The sequence below is a fragment of the Oncorhynchus tshawytscha genome, linkage group LG31 (assembly GCF_018296145.1).
Source record: "Oncorhynchus tshawytscha isolate Ot180627B linkage group LG31, Otsh_v2.0, whole genome shotgun sequence".
NCBI classification, from domain to species: Eukaryota; Metazoa; Chordata; class Actinopteri; order Salmoniformes; family Salmonidae; genus Oncorhynchus; species Oncorhynchus tshawytscha.
Window position 1 is genome coordinate 170439 of NC_056459.1, and position 12141 is coordinate 182579.

Sequence of the window (12141 nt, forward strand, 5' to 3'; positions counted from 1 at the left end):
TGCTTTTGTTCTAAGTAGTCGCTGAAAGTCTGGGGGTGATATTTGAAAGTGTGAGTAATTACATTTATGGTATTGAAAGATACCACTTTCTCCCCTCGGGAAATAATAGCAGCACAAATTTTACATATGACCTTCTTGTTTTCTTCCTTTGAAACTTCAAAATAGATCCACACAGCAGACATTGTGGGCTAGATTAGGAATGCTGTGTTGCACGTGTAGCGCAGTATTTGTGTGGCATCATTACTTCAACTATCTACGTTATATAGGTATGCACATCAGCTTTGACATCGGTTTTGCATATCAGGCCGATGCCGACATTGGCATTTTTAGCTAATATGCTTACCGATACATTGTGCATCCCTAGTAGTTCTACTACACCTAGTAGTTATACTATACAACAAACAAAAAAAGTTTTTTTTTAAAGTGACAGCTACAGTTCAGACCCCTTGACTCAACTTCTTTTTTTTTACGTTATAGCCTTATTCTCATCAGCAATATCTCATAACGACAAACTGAAAACAATTTTTTTTATTTTTAAATACAGAAATGCCTTACCTACATAAGTATTCAGACCCTTTGTTATGGGACTTGAAATTGAGCTCAGGTGCATCCTGTTTCAATTGATCATCCTTGAGATGTTTCTACAACTTGGTGTCCACCTGTGGTCAATTCAATTGATTTGACATGTTTTGGAAAGGCACACACATCTTTCTATGTTAAGGTCCCACATTTGACAGTGCAAGTCAGAGCAAAAACCAAGCCATGAGGTCGAAGCAATTGTCTGTTGAGAACCGAGACAGGATTGTTTGAGGCACAAATCTGGGGAAGGGTACCAAAAAAATGGCTGCAGCGTTGAATGTCCCCAAGAACACGGTGGTCTCCATCAATCTTAAATGGAAGAAGTTTGTAAACACTAAGACTCTTCCCAGAGCTGGCTGCCTGGCCAAATTGAGCAAACATGGGAGAAGAGCCTTGGCCAGGGAGGTGACCAAGAACCCGATGGTCACTCAGAGAGCTCTAGAGTTCCCCTTTGAAGATGGGAGAACCTTCCAAAAGGACAACCATCTCTGCGGCACTCCACCAATCAGGCGTTTATGGAAGCGACTCCTCAGTAAAAAAGACACGACAGCCCGCTTGGAGTTTGCCAAAAGGCACCTTTAGACTCTCAGACCATGAGAAACAATATTCTCTGATTTGATGATACTAAGATTGAACTCTTTGGCCTGAATGCCAAGCGTCACATCTGGAAGAAACCTGGCACCATCCCAACTGTGAAGCATGGTGGTGGCAGCATCATCATGCTGTGGGGATGTTTTTCAGTGGCAAAAAAATGACTGGGAGACTAGTCCGCATAGAGGGAAAGATGAAAGGAACAAAGTAGAGATCCTTGATGAAAACCTGCTCCAGAGCACTTAGGACCTCAAACTGGGGTGAATGTTCACCTTCCAACAGTACAACGACCCTAAGCACACAGCCAAGACGATGCAAGAATGGCTTCGGGACAAGTCTCTGAATATCCTTGAGTGGCCCAGCCAGAGCCCGAACTTGAACCCAACATCTCTGGAGAGACAGGAAAATAGCTGTGCAGCAACGCTCCCCATTCAACCTGACAGAGCTTGAGAGGATCTGCAGAGAAGAATGGGAGAAACTCCCTAAATACAGGTGTGCCAAGCTTGTAGCGTCATACCAAAGTACACTCGAGGCTGTAATCGCTGACAAAGGTGCTTCAACAAAGTACTGAGTAAATGGTCTGAATACTTATGTAAATGTGATATTTCAGTAACATTTTTAATACATTTGCAAAAATAAAAAAAACTTACGTTTTGCTTTGTCATTATGGGGTATTGTGTGAAGATTGGTGAGAGAATTTTATCAATCAAATTTGATCAAAATTGGATCAATTTTAGAATAAGGCTGTAACGTAACAAAATGTGGGAAAAAAGGGTCTGAATACTTCCTAAATGCACTGTAGATGCAAGATTCTTACAGGGTTCAACTTCAATGTCTAATTTACTGATTAACACCTTCCTAGTATTGAGTTTGACCCCCTTTTGCCCTCAGAACAGCCTCAATTCGTCAGGGCATGGACTCTACAAGGTGTCAAAATTGTTCCACAGGAATGCTGACCCATGTTGAATCCAATGCTTCCCACAAGTGTCAAGTTGGCTGGTGGACAATTCTTGATACACACAGAGAAAATGTTGAGCGTGAAAAAACCAGCAGCGTTGCAGTTCTTGACACACTCAAACTGGTGTGCCTGGTACCTACTACCATAACCTGTTCAAAGGCACTTCAATCACAGAATGGCACACACACACACACAATCCATGTCTCAATTTTATCAAGGCTTAAAAATCCTTCCCCTTCAACTACACAGATTGAAGTGGACATCAACAAGGGATCCTAGTTTCACCTGGATTTACCTGGTCAGTCTGTCATGGAAAGAGCAATGTTTTGTACACTCCGTGTAAGTCAAAACTAGGCCACTCGGGAACATTCAATGTCGCCTTGGTAAGCATCTCCAGTGTATATTGAGCCTTGTGTTTTAGGTTATTGTCCTGTTGAAAGTGAATTCATCTCCCAGGGTCTGGTGGAAAGCATACTGTTCCAGGTTTTCCTCTAGGATTTTGCCTGTGATTAGCTCCATTCCTTAATATGTTTTACCCTGAAATTCTCCCTAGTTCTTAACAATTACAAGCACACCCATAACATGATGCAGCCACCACTATTCTTGAAAATATAGAGTGCGCTACTCAGTAATGTGCTGTAGTGGATTTGCCCCAAACATAACACTTTATATTCAGGACAAAAAGTGAATTGCTTTGTCATTTTTCACAGTAAGTATTACTTTAGTGCCTTGTTGCAAACTGTATGCATGTTTTGGAATATTCTGTACAGGCTTCCTTCTTTTCACTCTGTCAATTAGGTTAGTATTGCGGAGTAACTACAATGTTCTTGATCCTTCCTCAATTCTCTCTTCTCACAGCCATTAAACTCTAACTGTTTTAAAGACACCATTGGCCTCATGGTGAAATCCCTGAGCAGTTTCCTTCCTCTCTGGCAACTGAGTTAGGAAGGACGCCTGTATCTTTGTAGTGAAGGTGTATTGATACGCCATCCAAAGATAAAATAACTTCACCATGCGCAAAGGAATATTCAATGTCTGCTTTTTTTACCCATCTACGAATAAGTGCTCATCTTTGCGAGGCATTGGAAAACATCCCTGGTCTTTGTGGTTGAATCTGTGTTTGAAATTCAATGATCAACTGAGGGACCTTACAGTATGTGTGGGGTACAGAGACGAGGTAGTCATTAAAAAATAATAAAACACTTATTGCACAGAGAGTGAGTCCATGCAACTTGTGACTTGTTAATCAAAAGTTTACTCCTGAACTTATTTATGCTTGCCATAACAAAAAGGGTTGAATACTTATGGACAAAAAATGTGGAAAAACATAATTCCACTTATGGGGTATTGTGTGTAGGCCAGTGATACAAAATGTCAAATTAATCCATTTTAAATTCAGGCTGTAACAACAAAATGTGGAAAAAGTTGAGGGGTGCAAATACATTCTGAAGGCACTGTAGCTATTCATTACAGTAGCTAGCTAAACTAGTTAGTGCTTTGTTAACTTTATTAGTAGTATGTTTTGAGAGGTGGAAAATGCCAGCGCCATAGCACCGGTGTCCAGTGGTACCATCGGGGGCTGCCAACTCCTCTCCCTCTCAACCTTGTTCGTGCTTTGTGCTGTCCCTCTAATAATGGCTTGAATAAAAGGCTAGTTCGAGCAGTTTTCTAGGCAGAGACCAATTTCTAAGGGGCACTCGGTATCAACGGTACAGCGAAGCCTAATCATTATAACAATTATCTGGGTGATTTTTTTGGGGGGGGCGCACAGTTGCTCCCAAAATAAAATTTCAGGTCGCACAGCACAATATTTAGGAGCATATGCAACCAAAATGGTTACACATGCTGACCATACCGCTCGCGTCGCAAAATAAATGTACACATACATGTTATTCAGTCATTGCACCCGCACTGCTTGCGAGCGTCTGCGTGACCAGGTGCTAAAATAGAATAGGTTCTATTTGTGACACTCAACGCGCTGCAAGCCCGGCCTCTCCCATCTTCTCATTGGTTTTTGAGAGCATATACCCACGTGCCATCCCCTCATTGGTGTTTAGGAGCATATACCCACGTGGGTGATTGAAAGATGAACTGACATCCACACTCCACCAGTCGGTTGTAGTAACGCCCCGTAAAGTTGGTTGTCAACCGCCAAAGAAGTAAAAAAGAAGCCTGAGGAAGGAGGAGAGATGACGAGAAAGGAATTCGGTTTACCGTTTTATCTGTTGTCGGAGTAGAGGACGTTTCAGGTAAAATAACAACCCAATGTTTATATCCCAGGACAAATTAGCTAGTAACAGCAAGCTAGCTAGCTAAATTGCCATAAATGTTTAATGCTTTTCGACAGGTCCCCAAATTAATAGAATTGGTTCAGAGTTTGTTTTGATACTTCAACCTGGGTGTCCTGATCACGTCTGGTGTCGGGATACAAAAATCAACATGCGTACGCGCGCGCCCGGTTTGGTCAGCATATATTTGACTACAAGTGAGGAACTTCTCTATAAAAACGGTTCTATACCTGGTAGACTTGGTCAGTTGTGCTGTTCTTGCGCACCCTGACAGAGATGATGGTCTTGTCTGGCAGGGCTATCCGCAGCTCCACGTCTGAAACGCCATTGTAATTCTGACAGAGAAAGGAAAGGTGAGTATCAGTGTGTGTGTTTTAAGATGCTCTCCTGGAGCTACGGAAACGGTCTGCACAAACGTACCTCATCTGATTCAGAAAGGAATTCCTGCATGATGTCACTCTCACCAATCACCCGTACTGAACAAACTACAGAAGGAGAAAATAAGAGAAACAGAGAGAGCAAATGGTCATCTTACCATATTGCATTCACGTGCACACTTGAAGTTGGACACAATGTGCACTGCAGTTATATTACCGGTACATACACATTCCAGGGCATTCCACAAGTATTGCAATGATTTGCCATCTGTCTGCAGGAGATTGAGCTATCTTGGAGTTCGACACACTGCGTTACAGCATACGTGGTTTCTCACTTCTCCAAAAACTCAGATTTCTGTGCTACTTGTTCCTCTAATTAACTCACACAGGCATTCCAAAAATAAAGCACATGCTGTTTTTCATCTCTCCTCAACTGATCTCCAGCACTGACATATGGAAGGGGTGTAATACCACAGAATGAAATAGAACGTAATAATAGTAATATATACACATCTCTGTGTGTAATATGATACCTGTGGTGTTGGCGCTATAGGCACTATCTGCATGTCCATTACACATCATTGAAGGGAATTAAGTTGCCATCCTTAATTTTTTTCCTTTTCTTTAACTCTCCTCAATTCTCTACAGGTACACTCTACCTCTCTCTACCTTTGCTTCCTTCTCTCTCTCACCTCTCTCCAGGTACTCCTCCAGGCCCCTGCGGCGTGTGTCCAGCTGCTGCTCAGACAGGGAGAAGGGCCACTTCCCTGGGATCTTGGGGAAGGTGTAACTGGCAAACTCCCTCTTCAGGTTCTGGTTCAGGATAGCAAACTCCCGGTAGCGCTTGGAGCACAGCTGCCTGCCCGACATGTACACGTTGTACACCTGTAGGGAACAGACCGAGGTGAGCGGTAAGGTGGCATATGACAGAACACAGGGGAAATGATGCATAGTATTCACTTGTAAAAGATGAGACATGTACACAGGGCTCTAAAGTGTGACCATTTTGGTTGCATATGCTTCTAAATATTTTGTTGTGTGACCTGGACTTAATTTGGGAACACCAATGTGCCTAGATTAACATTTGTAGTTTTATATTTTTTTTTAGGTGGTAGATCAGCTTTAATATTGCAGACAGATTGTAGCTTTCATCAATGTAATTGTCTGCATCATTTCCAATCCCCACAAGACACACACGTCAAAAGTGGTACACCACCAACTACATCCCCATATTTGTTTTTCCTGCTCTTTTGTACACCAGTATTTTTACTTGCACATCTGCACATATCACTCCAGTGTAAATTGCTAAATTGTAATTACTTCGCCACTATTGGCCTATTTATTGCCTTACCTCCTTACTTAATTTGCACACACAGTATACAGATTTTTCTATTGTGTTATTGACTGTACGTTTGTTTATCCCATGTGTAACTCTGCGTTGATGTTTTTGTCACACTGCTTTGCTTTATCTTGGCCAGGTCGCAGTTGTAAATGAGAACTTGTTCTCAACTAGCCTACCTGGTTAAATAAAAAAAATTGTTTGGACACACCTACTCATTCCAGGGATTTTCTTTATTTGGACTATTTTCTACATTGTAGAATATTAGTGAAGACATCAAAAACTATGAAATAATATGGAATGATGCAGTAACGAAAAAGTGTGAAACCAATCAAAATATATTTCATTTTTGGGATTCATCAAAGTAGCCTTGATGACAGCTTTGCACTCTTGGCATTTTTTCAACCAGCTTCATGAGGTAGTCACCTGGAATGCATTTGAATTAACATTGCCCCCTACCTTAGAGAAGTTAAAAAGTACATTTGTGGAATTTCTTTCCTTAATGGGTTTGAGCCAATCAGTTGCGTTGTGACAAGGTAGGGTTGGTAAACAGAAGATGGCCCTATTTGGTAAAAGACCAAGTCCATATTATGGCAAGAACAGCTCAAATAAACAAAGAGAAACGACAGTCCATTACTTTAAGACATGAAGGTCAGTCAATCTGGAAAATTTCTCAAGTGCAGTCACAAAAACCAAGCGCTGATGAAGAAACTGGCTCTCATGAGGACCGCCACAGGAAAGGAAGACCCAGAGTTACCTCTGCTGCAGAGAAGTTCATTAAGAGTTAACAGCCTCAGAAATTGCAGCCCAAATAAAAGCTTCAGAGTTCAAGTAAGAGACACATCAACATCAACTGGGCAGAGGAGACTGCGTCAAATCAGGCCTTCATGGTCAAATTGCTGAAAAGAAACCACTACTAAAAGACACCAATAAGAAGAAGAGACTTGCTTGGTCCAAGAAACACGAGCAATGGACATTAGACGGTGGAAATCTGTCCTTTGGTCCAAATTCATTATGTGGGACTGAGAGACTAGTCAGCATTGAGGGAAAGATGAACGGAGCAAGGTACAGAGAGAGAGCTTTGATGAAAACTTGCTCCAGAGAGCTCACAACCTCAGACTGGGGCAAAGGTTCACCTTCCAACAGGACAATGCCCTAAGCACACAGCCAAGACAACACAGGAGAGGCTTCAGGGACAAGTCTCTGAATGTCCTTGAGTGAACCAGCCAGAGCCAAGCTCCCCACCCAACCTGACAGAGCTTGAGAGGATCTGCAGAGAAGAATGGGAGAAACTCCCCAAATACAGGTGTGCCAAGCTTGTAGCGTCATACCCAAGAAGACTCGAGGCTGTAATCACTGTCAAAGGTGCTTCAACAAAGTACCGAGTAAAGGGTCTAAACACTTACGTAAATGTGATATTAAAATATTTTTATTAAATTAGCAACAATTTCTAAAGAACTGTTTATGCTTTGTCATGATTGGGTAGTGTGTAGATTGATGAGGGGGAAAAAATATTTTAATCCATTTTAGAATAAGGCTGTAAGGTAACAAAATGTGGAAAAAGTCAAGAGTTCAGAATACTTTCCAAATGCACTGTACGTACATACACAGTGCATTCAGAAAGTATTCAAACCCCTTGACATTTCACACATTTTGTTACGTTACTGCCTTATTCTTATTCTAAAATGTATTAAAAAATGTTGCATGTAGCGTTTATATTTTTCTTTAGTATAAAAAAGATGCATTTTTATGGTGAAAATTAGCTTCCCCAAACTTGAAACTCACATGGCACCTTTGGAAAGTGGATGAATGTGCTTAATTTTAAGAATTGAGCACTAAATATTGCAGCATAAGAAAGCTGGGATCCTCCTAAATAGTGGCCAGTCAAAACTCTGTTTTCACATGCAATTACACAAATCGTGTACTTAAGAAAAATTACTTTAAAGTGCTAATTCGTTTTTTTGGGTGGCATCTTTACTTCACATTTAGCAACTTTTACTACTACTTTTTACTCCATACTTTTTCCCTGACAGCTCGTTACATTTCGAATGCTTAGCACTTATTCACTCACTTATCAAGAGAACCTACCTGGTCATCCTTGCTGCCTTTGATCTGGTGGACTCACTAAACAGAAATGCTTTGTTTGTATAAATAATCTACAAATAAATAAAAAGCCAACCATGCCATCTGGTTTGCTTAATATAAGGAATATGAAATAATATTTACTTTTGATAAATATGTATATTTGAGCAATTACATGTACTTTTACTCAAGTAGTATTTTACTGGGTGACTTTCACTTAAGTCCTTTTCTACTAAGGTATCTTTACATTCCACCATTGCGATTGCGTAATGACTGGGCTTATAAGAACATGTTTCACTCAGTTGTGATACACACCGTATCAAAACATAAGACTATGGGCTAGGCTACATAAGCGACTGTCAGTTAGAAAGTTTGGTAGAATACTAATGACCATCAGCAGCATCAGAGCGCAGTTTTGGAGAAACCCAGTTGTGACTAAACGGTCACTTGGAATTTGACTCGTGACCGCTGGTGTGGCGGTAATACTGTCACCGTAACAGCCTTAGTCCACAGGAACCTGCAGTCATGAAGAGAGCATGGCAGCGCAGGGCAGCGCCGCCCCCCGCCCCCCCCCCGCTTGGTTTGACAAATGCACTGCCGTTGATTGCAAAGCGCCACAGAGGGCAGTGCGACAGCTACTACCGCCAAGCCATAAAACTGCTAAATAGTTAGTCCCGGTAACCATTAATTATCTTGCACTGACCCTATGCACACTCACCTTCAGAAAGTATTCACACCACTTCACTTTTTCCACATTTTGTTGGGTTACAGCCTGAATTTAAAATGGATTTAATCTAAATAATGTATCACTGGCCTACACACAATACCCCATAATGTCAAAGTGGAATTATGTTTTTAGACATTTTTACAAATGAATAAAAAATGAAATCTGAAATGTCTTGAGACAATAAGTATTCAACCCCTTCGGTATGGCAAGCCTAAATCAGTTCAGGAGTAAGAATTTGTTTCATTATGTTTTGGGGACTCATTCCATATTCAATAATAGTGGTTAGGGAGGTTTTCCAATGCCTCGCAAAGGGCATCTATTGGTAGATTGGTTAAAACATTTTATTTTTCAAGATATCCCTGAAGTTATCAATACACCAGTTACTACAAAGATACAGGCGTCCTTCCTAACTCAGTTACCAGAAATGGCTCAAGAATTGGTGACTTTAAAACAAATGGCTGTGATAGGAGAAAATGGAGGATGGATCAACAGCATTGTAGTCATATCACAATACTAACCTAAATGACGGCATAAAGAAATTACAGCCTGTACAATAAAAATTATCCAAAACATGCATCCTGTTTGCAATAAGGCCCTGAAGTAAAACTGCAAAGAAATTAACTTTATGTCCTGAATACAAAGCATTATGTATCAGAGTACCACTCTTCATATTTTCAAGCATGGTGGTGGCTGCATCATGTTATGGGTATGCTTGTCATTGGCAAGGACTATGGATTTTGGGGGGGATAAAAAAGAAACAATAGAACTAAGCACATGCAAAATCCTAGAGGAAAACCTGATTCAGTCTGTTGGAAAACAGACACTGGGAGATAAAATTCACCTTTCAGTAGGACAATACCCTAAGAACACAAGGCCAAATATACACTGGAGTTGCTTACCAAGACAGCAGTGCATTTTCCTGAGTGGCCTAGTTAGTTTGGACTTAAATTGGATTGAAAATATATGGCAAGACTTGAAAAAGGCAGTCTAACAATGATCAACAACCAACTTGACAGAGCTTGAATAATTGTGCAAATATTGTACAATCTCTTAGAGACTTACCCAGAAAGACTCACGGCTGTATTCGTTGCCAAACGTGAATCTAACATGTATTGACTCAGGGGTGTGAATTAGATATTTCTATATTTAATTTTAAATAAATTAGCAAACATTTCTAAAAACATGTTTTAGCTTTGGCATTATAGTGTATTGTGTGTAGATGGGTGAGAAAATACATCTATTTAAAAAATAAATAATTCATGCTGTAACAACAAAATGTGGAATAAGTTAAGTGGTATGAATTGACACTCCCACACACACACACACCATTTGCTGCTGCTAATCTGTTCTTTATTTTACACTTATCTATCCTGATGCCTAGTAACTTTACCCTGCCTTCATGTACACATCTACCTCAAATACCTTATACCACGGCACATTGATCTGGTGCTGGTACTCCCTGTAAACAAAACAAAGAACACCTGCTCTTTCCATGACAGACTGACCAGGTGAATCCAGATGAAAGCTAATGATCATTTGTTAAATCCACTTTAAATCAGTGGAGATAAAGGGGAGGAGAGGTTAAAATATGGATTTTTAAGCCTTGAGACAACAGATACACAATCCATGTATGTTTGCCATTCAGACGGTGAAGGGGAAAGACCAAACATGTCTGTCTTTGAACGGGTTATGGTAGGTGACAGGCGCCCTGGTTTGTGTCAAGAACTGCAACGCCGCTGGGTATCACGCTCAACAGTTTCCCATGTGTGTCAAGAATGGTCCACCACCCAAAGGACATCCAGCCAACTTGACACAACTGTGGGAAGCATTGGAGACAACATTCCTGTGGAATGCTTTCAACACCTTGTAGAGTCCATTCGCCGACAAATTGAGGAGGTTCTGGCGGCAAAAGGGGTGGGGGGTGCAACTTAATATTAGGAAGGTGTTCCTAATGTTTGGTATACTCAGTATACATTGTTGGTCACATTGGTCACATTGTGTACGTGATTACTGACAAAGGCCTACACATTTTGGCATTGCCGAACTCTGCACTGCAAAAGACACATTGGACTTTTAGAAAAGTTTAGTCATTCTCTAGTAAACAAGGCCAGCCAGATACCTCCCCATAAACTATGTATTTTTTACTCACCACAAACCTCTCGGCGTGCTGCTCCACGTGCTTGAATGTGGGGATGGAGATGGGCACGGCCTGCTTGTCGCTGTAGTCATAGCTGAGCTGGGCGGCGCTCTCATCCCCGGCCTCAAGACCGTCTGCCTCTTGGGGCGGCACAGACAGCACAGAAAGCACCAGTTCCCTCTCCCCGGCCCGGATCAGATCCACCACCTGCTTGTGGGTGGCCCCCTCCACGCTCACACCATTACTGTGGGACGCAGAGTGAGAGATGGTGGTACGGGATCAGTCGGTGCTCATGTTATGCCCGTTAAGGGTGGTAGTGTTTGGTTAGACCTATCCTCCAACACCTTCTCTGAAATTATACACATTTGCCTTATTCTGTCTAGCTCTGTAACCTGCCAAACTTTTACCCCTGATATACATCTCTTTCTAATGTTGGCTGAGCAGTGAGTCTCTCGCTATCGATTCCCTATCGCTACAAAATATTATATATATAAAATAGTAAAAAATAAAATAAAAAACTTTATGTATATAGTACCAGTCAAAAGTTTGGACACATACTCATTACATGTTTTTTCTTTCTTTTTAATATTTTCTACATTGTAAAATAATAGTGAAGACATCAAAACTATGAAATAACACATATGGAGTCATGTAGTAACCAAAAAGAAAACAAGTGTTAAATCAAAATATATTTTATATGAGAAACTTTAAAGTAGCCACCCTTTGCCTTGATGACAGCTTTGCACGCTCTTGCATTCTCTCAACCAGCTTCACCTGGAATGCTTTTTGAACAGTCTTGAAGGAGTTCTCACACATGATGAGCAATTGTTGGCTGCTTTACCTTCACTCCGTGGTCCAACTGATCCAAAACCATCTCAAGTTGATGTTGAGATGTGTCTGTTACTTGGCCTCCACAATCATTAAAACCTCAACCCAATTGGTTTGGGATGAGTTGGAACGCAGAGTGAAGGAAAAGCAGCCAACAAGTGCTCAACACATGTGGGAACTCATTCAAGACTGTTGGAGAAGCATTCCAGGTGAAGCTGGTTGAAAGAATGCCAAG

At 41.1% G+C, this 12141-nt stretch overlaps 1 protein-coding gene across 1 annotated transcript in view; it reads right to left on the bottom strand.

The window, feature by feature from the left end:
* Positions 1-12141, bottom strand: part of snx27a (sorting nexin 27a) — a 31661-nt gene that overhangs the window by 11995 nt on the left and 7525 nt on the right. Inside the window, exons 2-5 of the mRNA XM_024396187.2 lie at positions 11091-11322; positions 5486-5678; positions 4837-4901; positions 4647-4751 (exon numbers count right to left, since the gene is read on the bottom strand). Coding sequence (XP_024251955.1) covers positions 4647-4751; positions 4837-4901; positions 5486-5678; positions 11091-11322 — 595 coding nt within the window. The remainder of the gene's footprint in view (positions 1-4646; positions 4752-4836; positions 4902-5485; positions 5679-11090; positions 11323-12141) is intronic.